Here is a 27,424-nt window from a genome sequence, read left to right on the forward strand (position 1 = left end):
ACACCAGGGTACCCACCCACCCAACGAAGATATGCCAATTAAGCCTTGAAACGGTGCCGTCTGGGTGGTGGTGCCCACTGAGAATAAGTAACAATAGTCTTCTCTATTAGCGAAGCTTTACTTATTCGGGGTAGTGCAATACATGGTAATAAGTTAGTCACAATATGAGATACAATTAAATCAATGCCTTTACACTACTTATGTAGTTTTTCATTATGAGTTCGTTATGCTGTATTTACACCGATATTTTAAGCATACAAAAATTAACTGTATACAGCTAGTAGATAGAACTTCAGAATTATAACATAGATAATGCAATTTGGCCATTGTGAAATTATAAGCTGGGACCACCTTGTCCTTTCATGCATTTTTGTGGTCAAACAGGATTTAAACTTCCTAGTTAACACAATGGGTGTTATCGCAATACTTTCAAATAAGTGGTATTGCTAAAAGGTTAACTAACATTTATTTAAAAGATGAAACACTGCTATGACAGCCTGTTTCAACTTGTAAAAAAAAAAAAAAAAAAAAAAAGAATAAATAAACCAAATAGAGTTTTAGGTGTTTTTTAGTGAAGGATTACTGTAATATAATTATGTTATATTATTGCATTGGCAAGTGAAGATTGTCTTAAAAGTTGCATTTTATTTTGTCACACATTTCAGTAAAGGTTTACCAGTACTATATAGTGTGTAAAGTTGTTAAATGGATATTTGAGTCCATCACCTTTGCAAAAGGAGAGACATTTGCACATTTCATATCTGTATGGAATTCTCCCAAATCCAAAGATGCTCTCATAATTATGGCCAATGGTCTGATTACTTCCCTTGCTGCTTCTTTCATTATAACTGGATAGATTCCATCAACCCCAGGTACCTTACTTACTTTTAGCTTCAATAGTTTCTTCCACTTTCTTCTCGTCCATCACAAAATTATTTAGCTCACGATTAGAATTAGGTTTTCCTTTGATGTTCCCATCTATAAAACTATATCATGTATGAATGTAGATGCAAAATATTTGTTCAGCTGGTATGGAGCAATGGTTTATTTCTTTCCTTCGAATGCTAACATAAGCAAAGAATTATTTACAACTTTTCCTTGCATTAGCCGAAAACATCACATTATCTGCATTAGCTTGCCTAATTCCCTCTCCATTGACTTGATCGTAGCCTAGGTTATATTTACTGACTTTCAGCCCTCACAATATGCAAATTAACCTGTGAAGACATTTGAACTGACATAATACAGGGTGTTTACAAACCACCTTTATAAAACTAAAATATCACTGTGTGAATAGAGTACATGATACAAACCTAAAACCACATCCACGTAATAGTTTTTATTCACTATCTTTAAAATGTGTGAGATGTAGTAGAGGGCAACCAGCATAATCACAAAACAGCAATGGCAGAATTTTCAAAAAAAATTTCCATCCTCTTGGTATCACCGATTGCAGCTTCTGTACAGCTGTAACTTGAACAGTTTCATTCTCAGATGGTGGTACAACACTTTACACACTGTTCACCTTGCCACGTTAAGATTCTATTACTGGCACACCACGTGGATTTCTCTGGACTTCACATAAAACTTCATTGAATCGGCTCCGCTGTGTCCTCCCTGACTTTTGTTTGGCCACCACCTTGCATAAACAGGCATCCTTTATGAATTTTCTGTTCCAATACAGAACTGTAGGTGTATTTTTTGGCTTTTTTTTAAAACTATATGTGAAATTTATAGCATAGCAGTGGTGGCAGAATGCAGCTCAATGAATCAAAGTACAGGCAGTACCCACTTTACAAGTTCCCGGGTTTACATGTTTTTTTTTTTCAAGTATCAAGTATCAAAAAAATCGAAAATATGAACATTAAACTTCATAAATATTGCATTTCAAACCACATGCGTGGCTATACAATAGTGTACCTCGCTTTACAATATTAATCCATTCCAGAGACACCACCGTATCATGAAAATATCATAATGTGAACCCAATAACACATTGTTTTTTGGTAATTCGTTCCATGACTTCAGAAGCTGAAATTTTCGCTACATAACTCTCTAAAAGGTCGTTTTTATAGTGTAAATTGTATTAGTTACCAATTCAAATCATTAAAATGCACTTCACTTTCATCTTTATCATATGTTCTGTTATAAGAACCAATTTGGAACAGCTTTGTGATATTTTTCTAAAGCACATTTCTGGAGGTCACGACCATAAAACAATAAAAACAATTTGCACTTTCCAAATTATTGGGCTTTGCTGTTACTGTAAGCAATTATAAATGAGTAGTAAACTCTATGTTATTGCATTTGTGAAAATACCGATAGCTGGAATTGTATGGTTTTTTACATTATTAGGATGAAATGTGTTTCCTCTTTAATGAAATCTTCAATCGCATAAAAAACAAATAAATTTTCAGAATCTTCTCTTCATTCCTTTTTTTTTTTAAGCTTCGTAAACTTGTTACTCCGTGCAAATCGCATTAGTTGCAATTTGTGTGTTCCGTTAAAAAATGCTTATGCATACTATTGAAATTTATAAGGAAAAGAGAAGATTATCTTGGAAATAAATGCCTCTTGAAGCATTTCTGAAGAAGATGACTCCTTGTGAGCCAATAATGAGTGATTAACGAGTGTGCATTTGGTCGATGATGATGGTGAAGAATAAACATTCTTTAACATTTGCAAGTCATAAATTATTTATCTATTATTATAATTTGCTTGATTTTACAAGCTATGTTTTCATTTCTTTGGATAAATCAATCATTGTTTAAACAAACTAATTAGCTAACCAATTTCATTGTTGATAACGTAACGCCTATTTTTAACATTATGTCTATGGGAAATAGTTCCCTCTTTACGAGTTTTTGTTTTAAGAGCATGCGCTAGGAACGAATTAACTCATAAAGTTGGGAACTACCCATACACACTCTTGAGTGTTAGCAAATTATGTCATAATTACAGTCTTGCAATTATGCTGCCATCTACTGCATCAGCAAGCACATTTTCCAGTTGGTGAATAAAAACTTGAATTTATCCTCTATCATCTGGAAGTGGTTTAAAGTTTACATCACATACCCTATTCACACAATAACCTTTTAGTTTTGTAAAAGAGGTTTACCCAGTATACAATAAACCACATGACCACCAGGGCAAGGTGTCCCCTGATAATTTATAATCATCCCATGTATTTTTCTTCTCTGCCACTAAGCCCCATCAGTTCATCAATCCATTCAGGTCTGAATCAGAACATTTCTTTGATATTCATGGTTTATGAAATTCTTACTAGCTTCCACGTTTATTCCCTAACACTTTTCATCCAGAGTTTGCAGTTGCTAGCAACACCAGTTGGACCTGCTGAAAAGAATTTAAAAGTGTCTAAGTCACCTTTGAAAAAAGAAAATCCCTTCATTTGACACTTGACAGTAATCACACTGCCACCTAATGGTTACATGCTAATGTAGAAAGCAGTCATCTAATAAACAGAAAAGTGCTACTATGTGAGTAACCAGCCTACAAGTTCCAGTCAAAATCATTTGGCAAAAAAATGTTGCCAAATGATTTTGCCTACTCTCATTTTTGTTTTCGCAGTGTTTAATGTCGCACCAAACTGACTCAACATATGACAAAATCATTTTAACATGTAAGGCAGTGTTTTCCAAACTTTTTTAGTCACGGTACACTTTCCATTTCACAACGTATTCACAGAACACTTTTCATCTCACAAAATATTCACGGAACATTTACAAAACACAAGTTTAGCGGGAGCCAAAGAACTGTTTGCCGATATTTTATTACATATGATGCACTGTGCATCAGGAGCATCTTTATTTCCAACACATGTAAAGCCGAAATTCAAATAACTGTCATTACACTTTCATTTTGGTCTTTTTTTAGTTGGTTCCTATTTTTTCCCTTCGAAATGTGACAATATTGTGTTCGTTTTCATTGACCACAGTTGCAATACTAAAAGTATTTGCTTCTCGTTTTAAAGTTCCTTTTTTCGACCACAAATCCAGGGTCACATATTTTAACAATAATAATTCAAAATACTAATAATTATCAAAAAAAATTTATAGAAGGAAGTGAGTTTAGTTATGATATTGGTTCGCTCCCCCCCCCCCCAAACCCATGTACTCCAGGCTAAATCACATACAAAATGGCATATTAGATCATTATATTGCTACTTTTTTGTATGTCATTACCTCTGTGCACACTGCTCTATGCAAAAGCCCACAAAAATAGTGTTCCGCGGCCTTTTTGATTATCAGTCTATGCCAGTATATTAATAACCTGAAAAAATTATGATATATATTATAATGATACAAAAGTGGTGTATGCTACAAATATGCAAGATTATTTATTTTATTTTTTAAATTATTAATTACAATTTTTCATTGAACACTTGTTCACATCTCATGGAACACTAGTGTTCCACAGAACACAGTTTGAGAAATGCTGGTGTAAGGTGTGGTGCCTCATACTGTGCTTCTTAACCAAAAGCATGATTCCTCCCACCCTTATGTTCTGCCTATCCCTTCTTTACATATTCTGCTCAACCTGTTCAAATTCTGCATCTCCTCTGTGTGAGTGACACCATATTTCTGATATTGCTGTAATGTCCACATCTGATAACTTAACTAATACTTAAAATTTGTCAAATAAATTTACTTACCATGCTCTTAGCATTAGTGTACAAACAAGTATATATGTGAGTGTTTTTACTCTTAATATCAAAGGCCATATATTAGTAGTTTTGCCTGAACCACCAGGACCTGTAATTCCCATACACCTTGTTTTCCAGGCTACTGTGTGTCCCAATAGAAGCACTGCAATAACTGGTTAAAGAAGTAACACACACACACACACACACACACACACACACACACACACACACACACACACACACACACACACACACACACACACACACACACACACACAGTTGAGAAGTCGCTGGTAAAGAATGAAAAAAAAAAAAAACAGCATAAACGTCTATGCTTATATTAGCAGTAGAAAGAAGAGGCTGAATCACATTGAGCCACTTGATGTCTATGGGCTAACTTTAATAAAAATAGAATATAATGCAGTAAAAACAGCGAATGGAGGGTTGGTAGTCTAGAAGAATTTATCTTTACTCTCAAAGTGATTTATAAATCCACTGGATATAACAGATTTGGATCATAATGAAGAATATAAAAAGGCAAATTTTGTGGTTGAGATTATCCTACGCCAATAAAAAGACCTTTTTATTGGTCTTTTGATTTCCTTTTGAATTTATTTTTTAAATAACATTGTTTAGTGATATTAAACAATGTTAAAGGGTAAAGGGAAAGGCTTAAACCTTAATGGATGACAGGTGAACTTTTGAGACATGTGGCAAAAAAGAAAGGCTTGCCATACATTATCAGGTGATAAAGAAGCCTATTGTAGACGTAAATTAGTCGGTAATCAAGTCACAAAGGAGGTTAGGCAAGCTCAGGCAGATTATGAGAAGTGTCTGGCAAAGAAAACAGTAAAAACTTCTATGCTTATATTAACAATAGAAGGAAGGGGCTGAATCACATTGAGCCACTTGATGTCTATGTGTTAACTTATGATGACCCTGCTCAGGTTGCAGTAAAACTCAATAGGTATTTTGCATCTACATTCACATATGAGGCATAAAAAATATATTCGCACTGAAGCAGTGTGAATATATCTCAAATTAATAAAGGGGTGTCAAAAGGTAACACGAGTAATTACAGTTGAGGAATTCTTTAGTGAAGGGGATGCCAAAAGTCTAACGAGGAGCTAAATGACTTTGTGACAACTGAAAGGAGAGTGGAGAAATTGTTCATGATGGGCATTAAAAAAAAGGCACAGGGGCAGGAGGAATCTATCTAATTAAATTAAGGAAGGCAGCAAAGCAGGTTAGCAAACCCTCAGCCATAATTATAAGAGCATCCTTGGATTCAAGAGAGATCCTCATGGACTGGAGCAGTGCAAATATATCTCCAATTCATAAAGGGGTGTCAGAAGGCATCATGAGTAATTACAGATCAGTTAGCTCAGAGGTTCCCAAACTTTCTCAGTTCACAGGGCCATTAGTGTCCTAGTAAATTTTTCACGGCACCCCCAGGCCAAAAGAAATACCTAACACGGTGGTTTTCGACCTTTTAATATATACCTACATTATAATTTTATTCTTTATATAGAGGTACTAAATAAAGATCAAATATAGATCACCGCAAAATTAAAAAGATATGGTACAATGGACACCGTACACCTTTTTATAATGAAATAAATGTATAAATTTTAATAATAATAATAACTTTAAGTAACTTAAACCGAAATTACATGGCACCCCGGTTGAAAACCACTGAGTTAGCTTAATGCCTGTTCCAGGGGAAAATAACAGAATCACTGGTTAAAGAAGTAACAAAAAACCATTAGGAAAGGTATGCAATTAAGCATGGATTTGTCAAGAAGTGATCTTGTCTAACCAATCTGATACGTTATTATGATGCAGTGACCCAGGAACTGAATGCAAAAAATTTTTTATATCATATACTTGGATTTCAGGAAGGCTTTTGATACTGTTGCACGTAAGACTGTTGTACAATGTGGAGCAATGTGGCATTAAGTATAAGTCTGCTATAGATAAAGGGATGGTTAAGCAGAAGAAGTAAAAAGAATATTTATCAATGAGCACTGTTCTTCATGAACCAATGTTATTAGTGGAGTTCCCCAGGGTTCGGTGCTTGTTTTCAATATTTATCAATAATATTGATGAAGGCATATCAGGCTTAATGTTTAAGTTTGCAGAGGATACAAAGGTTGGCAGGGTGGTTAATGACAGTCATCAGGGTGAGGTACTGCAGAAAGGTCTAAGAAAATTGGGTCAATGGGCTGAGAAATGGCAGTTGAAGAATTCAAAATTAACAAATGCAAGGTACTGCACATGAGTAGCAGTAACCCCAGAGTAGCTTATCAACTGTGTGGAATTACACTCAAGGTAGTTTAGAATGTAAAAGACCTGGGGGTAATTGTGCAACCATACGTGAAATTCTCAGAGCAGTGCAACCAGATTGGTGAAAGGAACAAAAGGGTGATCTTACCTAGAAAGGCTTCAGTTCTGTAAATTGCAGTGTCTCAAGACCAGGCACCTGTGTGGAGATCTGATTGAGGTGTTTAAAACCTTGAATGAAGTAACCTGAATGTTAATAGTATTTTCTTCCACTTGCTGAGCAAATTCTTAGGGAGTACAGATGGGTGAACAGTTTTTTTTTCTGGCTGATGCTATATAAGTTTGCTTTCTTGCATCATTTGCCGTTACTACTGCTAATATTACAATTAATACATCACGAACCATAATTAAATCATTAAAAGTAAAACCAGAGATCTGATCCTCTATACATATCTACCTAAACATTCCTTAGAACATTTTCCTTTATCTAGACAACCATATTAATCGATTAGTCAACAGAAATTGATCAAGGGATTATCCCAAATATAGCACAGTGGGAGGAATGCCTGCACTTCATTCTGCAGACTCTGGGTTTCTTTATCATGGTATATATGTATGATATTCTTCATTAAAAATCTGTTATTTCTTAAGAGATTTATTTAATTTTTTTATTTTTGTCCTTATTTCCTCAAGTTTTTTTTCGAAATACCTTATATAACTCAGTTTGTTGGCTATTGCCGGAAAAGATAATTTCTTGAAATATTAAAATAAAAATGTCATACAATATAATACGTCTTACCATACACAGGTGTCTTGCCAGGAAGAACAACTACGACTAGCTGCAGACCCTGGAATGTTGATTTGAGGTAGCGAAACATTGGTTCAACTTGCTCAGCTCCATTAGCATATTTACAGAAACATGGCTGGCCAATTATGGGCATTCCTGCATCATTACTTATCTTTTGAAGCTGCTGTGTAAAGTTCCTAATGATGCAAATGAAATCTTCAGTTGATTTTAACATATGCTGCAGTCAGTTAATATTTAGTAGTAACTAAAAAATTTATGGGTAAAAATTTATGGGTAAAATTTATGTTAATGAGTAAGGATAAAAAACTGTTTATCCTTACTCATTAACAAGACATTTCTATGATCTGAAGGCTGAAATTCTGTATTCAAGTTAAAAAAAAAAAAAAAAAAAAACAATTACCACAACATAATTTAATGCTACAATTAGTGTTATTCTTGGCAAAGTGCTATATTGCTACCTGAATAATATTAAGACACCCCAATATTAAAATAAGAAAGACAAATTGACACTCACCTGAGTAGTGTATCTCCACCCCCTGCCCAAGGAGATACATAATAAAAAATGAGTGCCACTGCCAAATAAAATTAACCAGAGTCAGGGAACTCACAAGTACCACCTCTCATATTATTTTAATATTAAACTAAGAGGTTTCACCCCCTGCTCTCCAACCCTCACACATGCTTTTCTACACAAAAGACACCTGTCGTTCTTCCCGGCTTTTACAGCCATCCTTCAGCTATCTCCCTCACTCATGCTTCCACCCTCCTTTTGTTCTCTCAGGAAGCTCAGGCAACCCTTGATGGAGAGCAGCCAGACTGCTGTGGACAGCCTGGCTCACCTCCCAGTGGTGGCAGTGGTGGTGGGCAACGTGGAGTCCCACTATGGACCCTGCAGCCAAGAAGTCAGCACAAACAACAGAGCTCAACACTAAATTACACATGCAACACCTAACACTTTTCTTGCTTTTACAGAGGTTCTGTATTCATCACAAGAGTACGTGAAACCACATGTGGCGCCTTACCCAAACATTATGCCACTATGATTGATACCTAATCAGGAAATGACCCATGCAATTATTTAGCTGTGCATTTGTAGTGATATAATTGCCCTGCCCACTTGTACCACACGACATGCATCCCTCTTCTCCCATGGCTATCCCACCACGCGGCATCCTCAAGGTGGAAAAAATATCACTATGAAATTATTTACTTGCGTTTACAAGGGTCACTTAGGAAAAGGCTTTTTGCTTTGGGTTCCACAATGCATGAGGAATATTGTTGCTTCCGAAAGAGCAGGACTAAAATATTTACAACTATACAAATATTTAAAATATACAAACTATATTGGGTCCCTTCATCAGCTGACATTACAATGGAACAACAAATGATGCCACGCGTGGTCATGTTATGAAGGCAGTTGTATTTCAATGGAAGAGAACAATGTACTGTAATTATTTACCCATGCATTTGTAGTGACATAATTGCCCTGCCCTCTTCTCCCATTGTCTCAAATAAATATCACTAGGAGGAAAACTTTTTTAATGTATAGAGAGAGAGAGAGAGATCATGTTTTCAGGTAGCAAAATAAAATCATGCAAAGAATAATCCTAATTGTACAATTAACTTGTGTGGTAATTATTGTTTCTTAAAAGTCTTTTACAAAATGGTATATCGTTAACAACTGAACACTGCTTCATTATTAAAAAATACAAAGTTCAAAATCAATTTGTGAATATTAAGTAAATAGCTGTCATGTTAAATGCATAATAGTACAATTATCACAATATTTTCACGAAATATATAATCAGTGGTAGAAATAGTTGTGCTAATGTAATTGGCATTAACTTCGAAAAGATATTAAATGAATATATAATGACTTAAAACACAAGAATCAATAGCAATAATTATCAAGTTCTGAGACAGACAATCCTAGCACTGTAGGTATAGAAACCCATAATAATTGTTTGCCTCTTAACATGCTTGATAAACTTAAAAAGTGTTTGACTCTCATTTTGAACATAATGTGCATAATTTGCAAATAGATTAAAACCATGTACAGACTTCTGCCTATTTAATAATTATATTTATGAAGACAAATACAGTTACAGACAAGCAATAGGGTGCTTATGGGGATCAAAAATATCCATTTTAGCTAGAAATCCATTTTTCTGAATTATCACAGAAAAGAACAAAAATCAAATATAAAAGTACATAGATGTATTGAAAACTTGATTTGTTTCAATAGTAATGTAGAAGAAATTAAACATAATATCTCCCTAACAATTTTAAACTAATAAAAAAAAAAAATTAAGGAGAATGATTACATTGAAATTGGATATATATAACAAAATGATGAGAGCCTTGTCGATCAATTCGGCCCTGGAAAGATTGTGCAAGGCTCAAGGGGTAGAATTTTTTTCAGCCTGGACTGTACTTGTTAACAGGAGAGATTGCTTCTACAGGGATGGGATACACTTAAATAGAAAGGGTGCAAGAATATTTGCTGATGCTATCGAGGCAGTGTTAGGTGGGTCGGAAAACTGCTAGCTTGGGGGGAGACAAAGACCAATAGATTGACAGTAGCCACTGGCAGAGGTGAAAGAGATTCTTGCACTGCTTCTATTAGAATGAGCAGAAGCCTGAAAAACAAGATGCATGGTATTTCAGAGACTGCTGGGAGCCATTGCGGTACAAATAAACACATGGGTTGTGTTAGGATAGCTAAGAATAGAAACAGGTGCAGGTATACTTGCGTGTACACCAATGCTAGGAGTTTAGTAAATAAATTTGATGAATTTGAGGTATTGCTCAAAACATCAAAGGCAGATATTGTTGGGATATCAGAGACGTGGTGTCACACAGATATAAGAGATGCAGAACTGCAATTTGGGGAGTACAACGTCTACAGAAAGGATAGACAGGATAGGAAGGGGGGAGGGGTTATGCTATTAGTTAAGAAACACATAAAAACTAAGGAAGTGAAGCCAGTCGACATCGCTGGACAGTGCAGTGTTGAGTCAGTTTGGTGTGACATAAGCATTGGGAGATCAAAATTGAGAGTAGGAGTGTGCTATAGGCCTAATGACTCTGATGAGTATAATAAGGAACTGTACAGGCAAATAGAGTGGGCCAGTAAATCAGAGAGTCTTATAATGGGAGATTTTAATTTCCCAGATATTGACTGGAATTTGGGGGCTGGTTACTCACACACTAGCAGGGCTTTTGTGGATTTATTGGATGATTGTTTTCTACATCAGCATGTTCAGGAGGCAACTAGAGGGAGTAATACTCTTGATTTGATTATCAGCAGTGATTCTTCATGCATTAAGAATCTGCAGATAAATGAACCACTAGGTGGCAGTGATCACAGTGTGCTGAAGTGGGATTTACTGAAAGAGGTAACTACCATTAGGGGTAAAGGGAAGGGTTATTGCTTCCGTAAAGGCGACTACGATGGACTGAGACAGTATTTAAATTCTATACAGTGGGACCAACTGATGATGTTACCAACAGCAAATTCAAAATGGGAAGCATTCAAAGAACTTATCTTGGAAGCTACTAGGCTTTACATACCAACTAAGAAATATTGTTCAAGGTTTAGGCCAAAATGGATGTCAGATGAACTAATGAGGCATATGGCAGAGAAGAAAAATGCATGGGATACTTACAAATTAACACATGACACAGAAGCCTATGATAGATACAGGTTGATATGCAACCAAGTTACAAAGGAGGTTAGGCAGGCGAAGGCAGATTACGAGAAATCCTTGGCAAGGGATGCAAAGAAAAACAGCAAAGAGTTCTTTACTTATGTAAACTCTAGAAGGAAGGGGATGAATCAGATTGGTCCACTTGATATTGATGGGTCAACTGTTGATGATCCTGCTCAGGTAGCTAACAAACTAAATGAATATTTTGCATCGACATTCACACATGAGGAGTTATTCAGCAAGGGGAATGCCAGAGGTGTATTCAACTCTAGCAGTAAGCTACAGAATCTTGAAATAACTGAGAGTAAAGTGGAGGAGAAACTGTTGAAGATAAACACAAGAAAGGCACCCGGGGTGGATGGGATCTATCCAGTTATATTAAAGGAGGCAGCAAAAGAAGTAAGAAAACCCTTAGCCATAATTATGAGAGCTTCCTTGGACTCAGGGGAGGTACCCATAGACTGGAAATGTGCAAATGTGACCCCAATTCACAAAGGAGGATCAAAGGCTGACACAAGTAATTATAGACCTGTGAGCTTAACTTCTGTTCCAGGAAAATTAATGGAGGCACTGGTTAAAGAAGCACTGCAGGATCATTTAGACAAGACTTCAGTTATAGCTCAGACACAGCATGGTTTTGTTAAGGGGAAGTCTTGCCTGACCAACTTGATTGGATACTATGATGCAGTCACAAAAGAACTGGATGCAGGGAATAACTTTGATATTATATACTTGGATCTTAGAAAGGCTTTTGATACTGTTGCACATGGAAGACTGCTACACAAATTGGAGCAGTGTGACATTGGAGGCAAATTGCTGCTATGGATAAAGGGGTGGTTGAGTGGGAGAAGACAGAGAGTGGTAATCAATGGACACTGCTCATCGTGGACTAATGTTATTAGTGGAGTCCCTCAGGGCTCAGTGTTGGGTCCATTATTGTTTTCTGTATTTATAAATGATATTGATGATGGTATATCAAGCTTAATGTCCAAGTTTGCAGATGATACAAAGGTTGGCAGGGTTGTCAAGGACACTACTGACACTATGCTGCTGCGACAGGATCTGGAAAGGTTGAGCAGATGGGCTGAGAGGTAGCAAATGAAGTTTAACATTGACAAATGTAAAGTACTACACATGTCATGGGAAACAGCAACCCCAGATCAACTCTGTGGTACTACACTGACAGTGGTAGAGAATGAAAGGGACTTGGGGGTGATTGTGCAGGCAGATATGAAGTTCTCTGAGCACTGCAGACGGGCTGCAAGAGTAGCTCATGGAGTATTGTCAATGATATACAGGAATTTTTCCAGCAGGGATAAGGAGGTGATTATTCCATTGTATAAGGCAATGGTCAGGCCACACCTAGAGTACTGTATACAGGTCTGGAGGCCTCATTTGAAGAAGGATGTAGAGCTGCTGGAACGAGTACAGAGAAGGGCAACAAGATTAGTGAATGGAACAAAGGGGTGCTCTTACGAAGAAAGGCTTAAGTTTTGCAAATTACAGTGTCTGGAGACTAGGCACCAGCGAGGTGATCTGATAGAGGTGTATAAAGCCTTGAATGGTTTAAGCATGCTCAATGCTGATGGGATTCTTCCTCTAGCTCAGAAAAATCACCTGAGAGGGCATAAATTCAAATTGAGGAAAGACAGATGTAGGATAGACGTGCGGAAATTTGCCTTTAGCAAGCGGGTGGTTGGTTGGTGGATCAGACTGCCATCCCTTGTGGTGGAGGTTGATAGCCTAAATAAGTTTAAGGCTCAGCTGGACAGGTATTTTGAACGAACAGAGGGGTGAAATGGAAGTGGGTTTTTTTTTTTTTTTTTTTTTTGGCTGATGCTGCATAAGCTTACTTTCTTGCATCAAATGCCTCTACTAAAAAAAAAAAAAAAAAAAAAAAGAGAAGATTTCAACTTTGAAGTAATTTATCATTACTAACCGGATTCAAATATACTCTTTATGATGCAGAGGAATATAATAACATCACAAGTGGTTAGAATCGGTGGGAATAAAATATTAATGAAAACTCTATATTTTTCCCTTGTGGATTTTGTCAATAAGGGTTTCTTGCAAGGTCAGTGTGCTTTCAGACCACGCATCACAAGTCTTCCTTGTACAGTTCTATCATTTGCATTTAAGATCTGTGGGGCTTGCACTATGATCATGGAGGCATACCTGCTTCAAAACACTGCACTGCACTGCAGTACTTTTCTGTTGTTGTGCAGCAGTACTTCTGTCCAGTTCCAGTTCTTTTTTTTTTTTTGACATCTCCAGTCACACATTTCTTTTTAAGTAACCTTGACACAGTAAACTGGTTCAGCCAACGTTTGTAACTATATGTCAACTAGAAAAGCCCTCCTATCACGAGCAATAATTACCATTTTCCTCCTTGGAGTTAACTGAGTGTATGCTGCAGAGCTTCTAAATAGGAAGTGAAGACAGATAGCAGCAGGTGGATGCTTTCAACAAAAGTATAAATACAGTGGTATCAAAGAATTAAAAAAGGACTTCACAAAACACTAATTTTATGTACTGATGCGGATAATTGGCGTCTTGAAAAGAGGCTATTAACACTGGCCATAGAAAAACAAAAAAAAAACATTTTTGAAGCATCTGTATATTACAGAACCTTCTGAAAAGGCAAAAACCTCAGTCACACCATGAAATTTCATCTCATTAGTAAAATAATGGCTCTAAGAAATTAATATTTCTCATTTCAATTTCAGAAGTAAATAGTGTATACTAAAAATACCTTTCAAGCTGATTTGTATACAAAGCACAAATCTACAACATTCATATTCCAATTAAACATAACACCCGTTCGATGTTATACATTTTTTACTTTTTGTGTGTGTGTTTTGATGATGCAATATCACACTATAATTTAATTTAATAAATAATTCACCTTAATGACAGACATTATACAGTAAGACCCCTGTATCCGCAGGGGATATGTTCCAAGACCTATCGTAGATAGGCTGAAACCGTGGATATAAGTGAACACCTGCTGACCCCATATATAAAGTTATTTTCTTGTACATACATACGTATAATAAAGTTTAATTGATAAATTGAACAGTAAGACATTACCAACATTAAATATGGTAATAATAAAGTACAGCAGACTCTCGATTTACAGGGACTGGATTAACTGGGACACTTCAAGATAGCAAATAAATAAATAAAAAAAATAATAAAATAAAAAGAAATCAACCAGAAATCACAAACTTCAAGTAATAAGTAGAATAGGCATAAACAGATATTTTTCAAGTTGTAAATAAGTGACAAGAACAAGTCATTATTGGGAGATTAGTGTACCTATTATCTTGCAACCCCCGCTTGTCTTCACACCTACTGCTCAAAAAAAAAAAAAAAAAAAAAAAAAGAGACCAAATATTTAGTTTGATTTAGTGCATCGTTCGATTGTTGTGTGCCATCGCACTACAAGAGGACAAATTTTGTTTCATTATTTATGTCAGGGATGTCAGATTTTTTTTTATAAAAGTAATTTCTTTTGTTGCTTAGAAATCGCGAAAATGGCGGGCAAAATCAAAAGTTCTGCTTTCAAATTAAACAAAAACTTGAAATTATTCAAAAGTTTGAAAATGGTGCATCCATTAAATCTCTAAAGAAACATTATGTTTGTGACCAAATCATATGCGACATTGTAATTTCTATCCTAATTTTACCTCCTGTTAGCAAAAATGCCACGATGACCAACATATCGTAGTTTAAAAATACATGCAGCCATTTTGTAATCAACAGCTTCGCACCACTGGTCACTCGACCAAGCACATGTACCAAGTGTCCGAACCTGCGGTTCCTCTCGTACTGAAGTACAATTGTACATAAGTACAAGAAACTATTCTTCCAGATAACCCAAGTACAAACTTTATAGTCTTCATTCATATACTTTTCACTTTCCTTCTATTTATTTCAACGTGTTGGCTATTTGGGTTACCAAGGGCAGAGTGTCCAAATGTCTCGCCCAATTTCATTAGCAAAAAATAACATAAAACTGTCTGTGATTACTTCACATAAATATTTAGACATCAAATAAATCAAAATGAATATATATACGAGGAGTTTCGGAAAAGTAAGGTAACACTTTTTTTTTCATAATAATGGTGAAAGGGAATGAGATGAAATGAGGTGTACAAATAGACCCATTAATAAAATTCAAAATGACTGCCAGTGCAGTACTGTTGCCTCACAGCAGATTCCAGCTGCAAAATGGCAGCTATCGTGCGAGTGTGGTCCAAAACAGGTGTTCGTGAAGTTATTCGCTTTTTTGCAAGCAAAAAGGTCTTCACCAAGGGACATTCACCATGAATCGGTTGATGTTTATGGTGCAATGAATTTAAAGCGGGCCATGCTGACATTGAAGATTGACATTGGGTGGGCAGGCAGACCTTCATCGAGCAAGACAGAAGACATTTCGCGCATCGTTCTTGGAAACAGGCGAGCGAAACTGCGTGAAATTGCACAAATAGTGAACGTGAGTAAGTCAACTGTTCACAATGTCCTTGGATTTTGAAAGGTATGCTGCCATTGAGTGCCCCGACAATTGTCAGAGGAGGACAAAGCAAAACGCATGGGGACATGTCTGGAGAACCTCTTGCGATACAGCAACGGAAAGGATTTTCTTGCTCGCATAGTCACAGCAGGCATATCAAATAAATGTGGGTTCATCACTTTACCGAGTGATGAACAAACAAGACTCCATGACCTGGAAACATCTACAATCTCCTGTGTGCAAAAAATTCAAAACTGTTTCCAGTGTCCAAAAAAGTCATGGCCACAGTGTTCTGGGATTGCCAAGGCGTTCTTGTTAGTGGATTTCTTGCCAAAGGATGTACAGCTATACTGTGCAATGTTAGAAAAACTGAACATTTGATGCAAATGACCAGGACTCCTGGTAAGCGGCTTGATTTTGTTGCACGACAACGCAACTCCACACACTGCCCACACCAATCATGAGTGGTTGCACCGTAATCGTTGGGAAACTCTGTCACATCCCAATTACAGCCCAGACTTAGTGCTTTCAGACTTCCATTTGTTTCGCCCTCTGAAAAAACACCTTTGAGGAAAGCATTTCACCATGGATGAGGAAGTTCATCAGGCAGTGCAATGTTGGTTACTGCATATAGGCATGGACTTCTTCAGTACTGGCACTGATAAACTGATCCATCGTTGGGACAAGTGCATCAATAAAACTGGAGACTGTGGAGAAGTAGTGCATGTTCACTTATTTCTCGGTGTGTAATTTCAACTTATTATTATTAAACATCATTGAGAGAAAAAAGGCGTTACCTTACTTTTCGGAAACCCCTCGTGTGTATATATATATATATATATATATATATAAGTTAATTGAGAGGATTGGAATAGTAAATAAGCTACAAACGGCGATCAGAACTATGGAAAACACGGAAAATTAAGGGGAAATAATAAGAAGGTACTTACTGCTGAATAACTCATGATTTCAACATCTTCAGTGGTCAACCATTGAAATCACAGGAAAGACAGCAAGAAGTGGGCTTCTGTTTCTAACACATGAAATATATGCTTACATACAGAGGTAGTACTAAGGGAGTTTTGAAATTTGAATTTAGCAGTAAAGGAAGTCAGTCCTAAAGGACAAGATAAGCATGGGAATAGTGAATGTATATTTCATGGCTGACCCAACAGAGGCAGAAACCAAAAATAAAGTTAAAATGAAAGGTAAACTGAAATATATCTCAGACTCCAACGAGGTTTGCAGCCAAAGGAAACTTTCTGAATCTGATGAAGTGAGAAGCCAAAAGACCATGTGAAGCCACATGAAAGTATATACAAACTGTATACTTTCACGACACATGGGATACTTACTGTACCCTGTGTGTGTGTCCAAAGTTGTAGACAGTAAATTACGAAAATGTGTGTTGAAAAGTCGGAATTAAATACATGAAGTAGAACTGTCCAGGATAGAAAAGAAAAATAATAGTCTTACAAAGCAGTGGTTACTAGTCCCTAAACTTTGTGGAGGCAAGAAAAGTATATAACAGTAGAAAAATTTTTCTTGCCTCGAGTTACTATTTTTATCGAGATGCCTGAAAAATTTAACATTTTCATGTTTCAGTAACACACTTTTCTTGCCTCCACTAAGTTTAGTGACTAGTAACCACTACTTTGTAAAACTATTATTTTTCTTTTCTATCCTGGGCAGTTCTACTTCCTATATTTAATTCATCTTATCTTTAATTTAATTAACACACATTTTTATAATTACTGTCTGCAACTTTTTACACATGGGGTTATTGTGGTATACAGCTTATATATACATTCACATGGTTTCACATGTTTTTATGGCTGTTTGGTTGCCAGAGTCGCTGAGTTACACTTGATTTTAACTTTCCTTTTTGCTTTCTGCCTCTGCTGGGTTACCAAAGTAGATGTCACACAAACTGATAAGACTAGTAGCAGAGAAGAAAAATGCACAAAATAATTATAAATATCAAGGGATACAGAAACTTACATTAAGTACAAACTAGTCTGCAACTACGTCATATAAAGGGATTAGGCAAGACGAGTCAGATTTGTGAAAAGTCTTTGGCTAAGAATGCGAAAGATTACCAAAAGAAAGAATTCTTTTCTTATGGTAACACTAGAAGGAAAGGAAATCAGGGGAAGGAAATCACGTGGCCAAATCCCATTCAGGTGTCTGACAAACTGAATAAATATTCTGCATCCATCAGCTGTGAAGTTTTTAGGGATGGGGATACCAGAAGTACACCAAGTTACAACTGGAAGACAAATTATTTCATGATAACTGAGAAGAAAGTTGAAGAGATTTTATGGAAGCTAAAAGTAAATACGGTATGGTTGACAGAATTTTGCATTAATTATCAGAGAATCCTTGGGTTCAGGGAAGGTCCCTACAGATTGGGGATATACAAATTAACATTCACAAAGGAGTGTCAAAGGGCAAAGTGAGTAATTACACACATATAAGCTTGTTTTCTGTACCACGGAAATAAAAGAAGTCAGAGGATAAAGAAGTAATGCAGTCATCTTGACAAGAATGTAGTTATATGGACTGCAGCATGGATTTGTCAAGGGGAGTTCTTGTGTGACTAATATGATTAGCAACTACGATGAAATAACAAAGGAGCTAGAGGTAAATAATAATTTTGACACAACAGTTAGATTTCAGTAAAGCTTTTGGCACTATTCCACATGAAAGACTGCTGTACAAACTGAAGCAATGTGGCATTAGGGACAAGTTACTGTTATGAATAAAAGGATGGTTTAGTGACAAAGGACAGAGGGTGGTTATTAATGGACACTGCTCTTCTTGGACTAATGTTATTGGCAGAGTCTCACCAGTTCAGTGTTGGGCAGTTATGATTTGAGGCATACTATTACTGTAACATGACTTAGAGAAATTAGGAAGAAGGGCTGAGTGACAACCTGAGTTTAACATTGATAAATGCATGGTACTGCACATGGGTTTCTGTTATCCCATAATAACATACCATTTAGGTACCACACTCAAGTTGATGGGGAACAAAAAAGCCCAATGCAAAGCCCAATCTCTAAGCATTATAGAGATGCTGCTAGGGACAAGGTGATAATCCCACTGTATAATGCAATGGTTAGGCGGCATCTCAAGTATTGCTATACAGTGGATTCCGGTAAATTGGGACATTAGGACTAGTACACTTTGGCCTGATTAAGAGGCTGCCCCAATTATGTGAAGTTTCACGTAAATAGTTATAAAGATATAAAAAAGGCAAACTACCAAACACTTTCACCAAGCAAAAAATTATTTATTCAAATAAATTAGAGCCAAATATTTAATATTTAAATATTCTACATGCAGAACTTTCCATTTTCGCTCATCGTCAATATCAACATCATTAATGACCTGTTCGAGGACATATATGTTGTCCTTAGTCCTTTTATCTAATCCTATTAAAGCAAAATACGCAACAAATCAGAGAAAAAAATTTTGATTTTTAAAATTTTAATTTATGTAACAAACTTGCGCATTCACTTGCTCTTCAGATTTTAGTTCCTAATTGTCTCTGATGGAGGAATTTATCCAAGTGTACCCTGCACTGTTTTTTTGATTGACTGAGCGAACAAAACCAGCACAGATATCTAAGTGCAGATAATGGACTGCCTTCGTCGACTTCCTGTAAGAAGTATTGTTGTAACCCTTCAATGAATTTCCTGGGATCCTGTGTGGTCACTAGTTCAAGTTCAGATGTGTCACCCTTACTTTCCTCAACTTGGCATTTTGATAGAATGCTTTCAACAATTGCATCCTCACATCTTCATTTTTGTTGTAACATTCAATATTGTTGTCGATACCTTCAAAAGTTCCTAACTTTTTGCAGTTCTGAAACGGCTTCATATTCACTTTTAGCTGTTTCTAGCATCTCCAGGCCTGAAAGCTTAAAATTGAAGTGAGAAAAACAGTTTTGAATTGTCTTACTGCTTATTTGTCGCCAACTATCAGTAACAAACTTTACCACCTGGATAGGGTTAACTTTGCACTCACTTCCTTGGCTGTGGAAGATGTCAGTAGATTTTCTTCAATCACTTCTAGGATGTAGTTCACTAACTTTCCGAAGTAAAACACTTTAAAATTTTTTTATGATTCCCATATCCATTGCCCGCACCAAAGATGTTGTGTTGGCAGGCAGAAATTCCAGCTGGATGTTTTTCAAACATTCCGAATACTTGGGGTATGCTGCACATTTGTCAAGAATCAGAACCTTTCTTGATTTCCGCTGCAATTCCATTAATCACCTTGTTAACCATTCCTTAATTTTCTCAATTGACGGTTTACTCGATCAGTAAATTGTCCATTCTTAGCCCCTTAAAGCATCGAGGATCAGCACGTTTCCCACTAACCAACAGCTTCTTTTTATCAATTCCTGACAAGTTTGAACAACACAACACAGCTATGCAATCCATCGCTTTTTTTGAACCTGACAGTGTTACACGACTGTAGCACAGAGAACCATCTGGCGTGACACAATAAAACAGGCCTGTTTCTTCTGACATTAAACTGCACTGTAGATATTAAACTGCAAAAAATATCTGAGGATGGGTAGTTTCTTGGATTTCCATTCTTCTACACTTACAACATCAGCCCTATCTTTTTTACCTTGTGCTTTCTTAAATTTAATCTCTTGCCTATATTTCCATCGAGATAACCAACCATCTGTTGCTTTAAATTCATTATGACTCAGCTTCTTAGCTAGTTCCTCTGACTTATTTTTCAACGTCGGACCACTGTCGCACACTGCTCGTCCAGTCACAATGGAGAACCATCGATTTAGAACATCCTCAATGTCAGGATACTTAGTTTGATGTTTATGTTTTTGGGATGCTCCCTGTTTTTCATCGTGTGTCTATTCTTCTCGAAGTTTATCTTGCTTGTGTATCACGCATGCAATTGTAGATTTCAGTACTGTAGTTATCCCCGTCAAACGACAATGACTGATAATGGGCAGATGGCTTTTATTTGGTCCAGTAAGGCAAATTTTTCGGCTAGTGACAAATCTTTATGTGACATCTTGTTAAGGGTCCAAAATTTTATAAAATTAAAATAAAAAAATTATCAAAAATCACAGAACTGAAAAATCTCTACACTACACTTCCCAATTCGGCATTGGTTCAGTATCAATGATAACACAAGTGCATACAACTGATGCTAATTAAAGACTGGCTCTGAGAAGGCAAAGCAAGAGTGAGATGATTCATTCACGTGCACCTAGAAGGGCTGTAGTGTGCTGGTAAATTTTTAACAACCGGCTCATTCTTAGTTAACACCCCCACCCTCTTTGGAAACTACGCCACAGTTTCTCCCTTTGTGAGAATTATAATCCCCTCCCCCCCAAAGTATAAATGAATCCCATTACAGTACTGTATCACTAAACATCCCCTTAAATTTGCACGGGCAGCTTCTTCTTAGGATAATGACCTTATGAGGTTCGTGACAATTCTAAAAACGCAAAATCTTCAACAGAGGTTGAGAATGGGAATGTCATTACCTTAAGAAGAAGCGGCCCAGGAAAAATTAAGCGGGTGTTTTGCTAGCAGAGATAATCCCTACGCTGCTATGTAATGGGGGGGAAACACAAATGGTGGTGAAATAAGCATGCCCCGGCTGAATTGTCTGTGTCACCAACTTACTGCTGAAGTGCCGCTAACCACTGTGGACTGCATACCACTCTACAGTTTATAGCCATTGTCGGTTTAATCAATAACCAGGTGCTGCAGTCTCCTGCCCCGATTAAATGGCATGTTGTCCCAATTAAGTGGAAAAAACCCTGGTTATTTTCTCAATTATGTTCTGTCCTTTAAGATCTGTCCCAAATAAACGGCTTCTCTGATTAACTGGGGGCCCAAATAAACGGAATCCACTGCAACACATCTAGAGAAGGGCAATATGATTAGTCAGAGACATAAAAGGGTACTCTTACCAAGAGAGAGTTCAGTTGCATAAATTTTTGCACCTGAAAACTAGGTATGTGCAAGGAGACAACTGAAATGTTAAGGCATTTGGGTAAGCTAAATGCTGATGGCATCTTTCTATTTTTAAAAAGAATACTTACAGGATGGATACATGAAAATTTTCTTTCAAACAGAGAGTGATTGTTGGAACATGCTTCCACTTGTTGTTGTGGAATTGGGTAATTTCATAGCTGCCAGCAATACTGCATTGAAGGACTGTTCCATATTCTGTAATTTCTGTGCACACTATGTAGATTAGCATAAGTGTGTTTGATTAGGAAGTTGCTGCTGGTATTCTTTATATGCAGTTACTGCACTTCTTGCATACAACCTATGTACTTTGCTGTATTAAATCTAGTTATAATAATCTTTGGATTTTCATTTCATGTCTTTTAAATACTGCAGCCCCCAACCATGCAATATCAAATATGTACAGTAAACCCCCGCTATTCGCGGGGTTACGTTCCTGAGAAATGCTGCGAATACCGTAAACGCGAATACTGAGTTATGGCTCCCATAGCAATAAAGGGGTTCCGTTCCAAAGTATGAAATGTATAAGAAAAACTAGTCTAAAATTTTGTCTATATATACTGTATATTATATGTACCTTCATAATATGACTATGTACATAGACAGTACATAGTGAAATGCAAGCATATGGCATCGAAATGAAAATAAGAAACAATTTAATATTAAATGTAATATTTATTAGAAATTTCAAACAAATCTTTCAAACCAGCGTCTTTGCTAGATAAAAAAAACCTATCCCGCCAGTGCTATCACCAGTTTCGCTAAAGTGTTGCTAAGGAGTTTTGCCTTTTCGCGAATGATGAGTGAATTTAACGGAATTTTATTTTGAGTTCGGTCTTCTATCCACAGATTTAAAGCCTTTTCCATTTTTTATAATTTAACATCACGAGTTACAGAGCAAATTTTTGAAGCAATTAGCGCGTTTTCACGAACACTACGGCGGATTTTTTCTTCCGATTTTTTGATTGATCGTACCGTTGACTCATTGATTTTATAATGTTTTGCCACTGAGGAGACACTTTCACCATTAGAAATTTTATCTAATAACTCAATTTTATTCGCTAATGTCATCACCTTCTTTGATATTTTCACATTTCTCTTGTTATTCGTAGTCATATTTTTGTAGGGGTTAGAAAGAACTTGTCCACAATAAAGTCACCTTCTTCTGTTAACACACTCGAAAAAGTCTGTTTTACACTGCAGAACGGTAGATTTATCACTTTTGTAAACATATCAATTTATAAATTTATTCAATTTATAAGCATATAAATTAAAAGCAAACGACGAAACCTTCCATAACAAGCGCTTAACACATATTGAACAAGGATTAGCGAGAAACATTCACGCTCGCGATTTTGTCACCCCTTTCCCCCACCCACTGAGCCCTGTTTTGACCGGGAAAGAAATTTTAGCCACGCCCATGTTTTTTTATGGCGGAAAATATTCACGGCACTTTAAATTTCACATTTTTTAGGTTTCATTTTATATTAAATCGGCGATCGCGAATACTGATACCGCGAATAGCGGGGGTTTACTGTATTTGTATTTTGAATATCATTTAGTACACTCACAACCTCAAGCAAGTTCTCCTGAAGAACTCGCATTAGTTGAAAATGAGGGCATATTTCCATTTTGTTCTGACTAAGTTTTTTTATTACAATTATTTATTTACACAAATACCAAAATTTGAAAAAAAAAATATATCTAAACCTTTTTAAAGCTTATATAGTTGTCTCTGACAAAAAAGAGAGTAATGGAATAAAAATGTATTGAGTCAATCATGTTATTTTTAGAAAATCATTTTACATATTTTACAATTATATAGTCTGAAGCCCTCACAGAATTAATTCGTTTGACTCCACTTCACACCATGTACTGTACAAATTTTGTGTTCTGAATACCTGACATCCTTGTATTGCTGTCCTTGAGATCAAGAATGATTGATAATATTGACATCCATCCCACAAAAATTAGTATTCAAACAGAATCTTAAATGAATAGTGAATATTTAATTTTAAATGAACATTTTCTTAGAGGGAAAATAATTTCCCTCCAACAAACTGTTTTTTTAGGAGTTCTGCAATGTATTTTCGCAGAAAAAACAGCAGTGCACATTACCATCTTCACTTTGGAATGCTATAGTTATTTTTGCATTTCTTTCTATGCATTGTTCTTGCACTTATTTGTTTACAAATATCTAATTATATCACATTTCCTACTACTTGAAACTGAAAATCATGGAGATACACATGCAAAGCACACATTACCCTTTTAAGATTTTTTTACATTGTATTGTCTGTCCTTGAGATAAAGAATGGTTGATAACGTTGGCATCCGCCCCACAAAAATTAGTATTCAAACAGAATCTTGCATATGCATGTTCTAAAATGCTACATCTTATATCTTTTACACCTTACCAAAGGATACTGTCAAACAGCATTCCCAACTGCCAGTTCATTGATGAATAATGACATATCAAACATAAATTTACACAATTGATTTAAAAATTCTAATTTAACAGCAATGCCTTAGTTTTGCTGCTTTTTTCAAAGAAAGAGGGAAAACTGTTAAGACGGTGAACAGGAGAAGAATCCCGCACATAAAAAAAAACAAAAAACCATATGGTCTTCACTGTGAATTAGGAGAGCTGGCAACTATGCTAATGGAGTGAAACTAAAGTACAGTAAACCCCCGCTATTCGCGGTTTCGCGATCGCCGATTTAATATAAAATGAAACCTAAAAAAATGTGAATTTTAAAGCACTGTGAATATTTTCCGCCATAAAAAACATGGGCGTGGCTAAAATTATCTTTCCCGGTCAGAACAGCGCTCAGTAGGTGGGGGGGAGAGGGTTAACAAAAACGCGAGCGTGGATGTTTCTCGCTAATCCTTGTTCAGTATGTGTTATGCGTTTGTCATGGAAGGTTTCGTCGTTTGCTTTTAATTTATGTTTATAAATTGAATAAATTTATCAATTTATAAATTGATATATCTACCGTTTTGCAGTGTAAAACAGACTTTTTCGAGTGTATTAACGGAAGAAAGTGTAATTGCTTAAAAAAATTTGCTCTGTAACTCGTGATGTTAAATTTAAAAAAATGGAAAGGGCTTTAAATCTGTGGATAGAAGACTGAACTCAAAATAAAATTCCGTTAAGTTCACTCATAATTCGCGAAAAGGCAAAACTCCTTTATCAACACTTTAGCGAAACTAGTGATAGCACTGCCGTGATGTTTTTTTTTTTGCTAGCAAGCAAAGGCGCTGGTTTGAAAGATTTGTTTGAAATTTCTAATAAATGTTACATTTAATATTAAATTGTTTCTTATTTTCATTTCGATGCCATATGCTTGCATTTCACTATGTACATAGTCATATTATGAAGGTACATATAATACATACATAGACAAAATTTTAGACTAGTTTTTCTTATATTTCATACTTTGGAACAGAACCCCTTTATTACTATGGGAGCCATAACTCAGTATTCGCGTTTTCGGTATTCGCGACGTTTCTCAGGAACGTAACCCCTGCAAATAGCGGGGGTTTACTGTACACTATATAACCATGACCGGTGTAGGCCATGGTTATATAGTGTAGTTATATAGTCAAAAAAATAAATAGGATGATCGTAGTACTTTACATAACTTATCCTACAAAAAAGAACCGTGTTCTATCAGACAATTGCAACTCTGTTAAATAAAGCACATTTTTTCAAAAAAAAAACCGCATAATAAGTTAAATGGTCCAGCAATTCATATTTGATTTATGCATTTTTAATGATGTCTCAATATTTTTTTTTAAACAAAAGTAACAAATAAGTTACAAAAATCATTTCCAAGTTTTCAAATACCATTCTGAAAAAATCTGTTCAGATATCTATTAAAAGTAATAGCAAAGATTCAATGAACCAAAAATTAATGAAATACAGAAAAAAAGTTTACCTGAGAGCATCCTCTCGACAAGTGCGCTGAGGAGCAAAGCAAGCTATGGCCCAAACACGAATTTCTACACCGGTATGAAACTGCTTCCCTCGCATATCCCATACTCCTTGATTTGGAATTGCTTGCTGTTTGGTCTATACATATAGATAAGTTAAAAAAAAAAAAAAAAAAAAAAGACAGAATGGAAATTTTTATGAAACTAATTTTTCAGCAAAATTTATTAACACTTGCTTACTATTTGTGGATTTATTATAACATATATATATATATATATATATATATATATATATATATATTTTAATAGCATCAAAACTTATAGAAGATGGCATGAAAGAAGTAAAATGGCCCATGAATAAAATTCTGGTTACTGAAATCAATAGCGAAATTATGGTAAGAATGCTGTGTTGAAAATGTATGTTTTTAAATATTATTATTATTATAGATCATTTTTTTATATACAATATTTTTTAAAAATAACTGTTCACATTAAACTTATGTTGAATATTTTATGTATTTTATAAGTATTTTGTCTGGGATAACAGTTTAACAAAATTAATCAGTTGATCTTGCCATATTTCATATAACGTTTCTCTTTCATTACTAGATGACAATCTTTCTCTGATTTAAAAATTGACTGTTTTTTTTTAAATCTGTCACATTTCGGTATTTATCACCTCCAAAAATCCAATACAGTCATCACTCAAATAACAGAGATCAAAACTGTCAATGTGCTTTAAAATAGCTCTCCATTCTTCTGGAGATTACAGTCAATACTGGTAATGAAGACAAAAATGTATATAAAATGGGTACAGAATATCCCCCCCCACACCTTCTTTCTTCTTATCCTATACCACATGCATACAATTTTGGACACTTTTACTACCTTTTCTACTAAAATTCACCCATGCCCAGGTCCTCTATTTAGAAGTGCATGCCTGGATATTTTTTTTTGTAAGTACAGTCAGTCCTTGTATAACACGATAGTTGTGTTCCTAGAAACCCTCCTGCAATATAAACAGGCTCTGTGGGGGAAATAGGGTTAGGTGCCTACCACCCAAGATTGGACACACATTTGTAACCAAAACATTACCAAACACAATAAATAATCATAATAAAACACTCACACAGTTGAAAAATGTAAGATTAATAATTTAATCATTTAAATTTAGATTCTTACTTTAAAAATAAATGAAGAGAGCTTGAGGGAAAGGGCTTGAGAAAGGGTTGAAGCAGCGGAATTATGGGGAAAGTGGCATCTTCTCCACCTTCCAGTTCCGATAATTTGACATCATTATCGGAACTGAGAGGTGGAGAAGATGCAGATGAGGACCTTGGATGAAATGTGGTCATGCCAGAACTAGGACTGTGGCTCATTTTCTGTCTCTTTCTTGGGTGTTTTCATAAAAGAGACATCTAGTTTCTATTGTTTTGCAATCTTCCTTCTTTCACAAAGCAGCTGCTTATGTGGCTCCAAAGC

At 35.8% G+C, this 27,424-nt stretch overlaps 1 protein-coding gene across 1 annotated transcript in view; it reads right to left on the reverse strand.

Annotated features, from left to right (window-relative positions):
- Positions 1-27,424, reverse strand: part of LOC150085511 (protein argonaute-2-like) — a 444,788-nt gene that overhangs the window by 129,576 nt on the left and 287,788 nt on the right. Inside the window, exons 12-13 of the mRNA XM_090373305.1 lie at positions 25,948-26,081; positions 7,746-7,930 (exon numbers count right to left, since the gene is read on the reverse strand). Coding sequence (XP_090229431.1) covers positions 7,746-7,930; positions 25,948-26,081 — 319 coding nt within the window. The remainder of the gene's footprint in view (positions 1-7,745; positions 7,931-25,947; positions 26,082-27,424) is intronic.

Source organism: Mastigoproctus giganteus, chromosome 5 (assembly GCF_048544385.1).
Source record: "Mastigoproctus giganteus isolate SK-2022 chromosome 5, ASM4854438v1, whole genome shotgun sequence".
Classification (NCBI taxonomy): Eukaryota; Metazoa; Arthropoda; class Arachnida; order Uropygi; family Thelyphonidae; genus Mastigoproctus; species Mastigoproctus giganteus.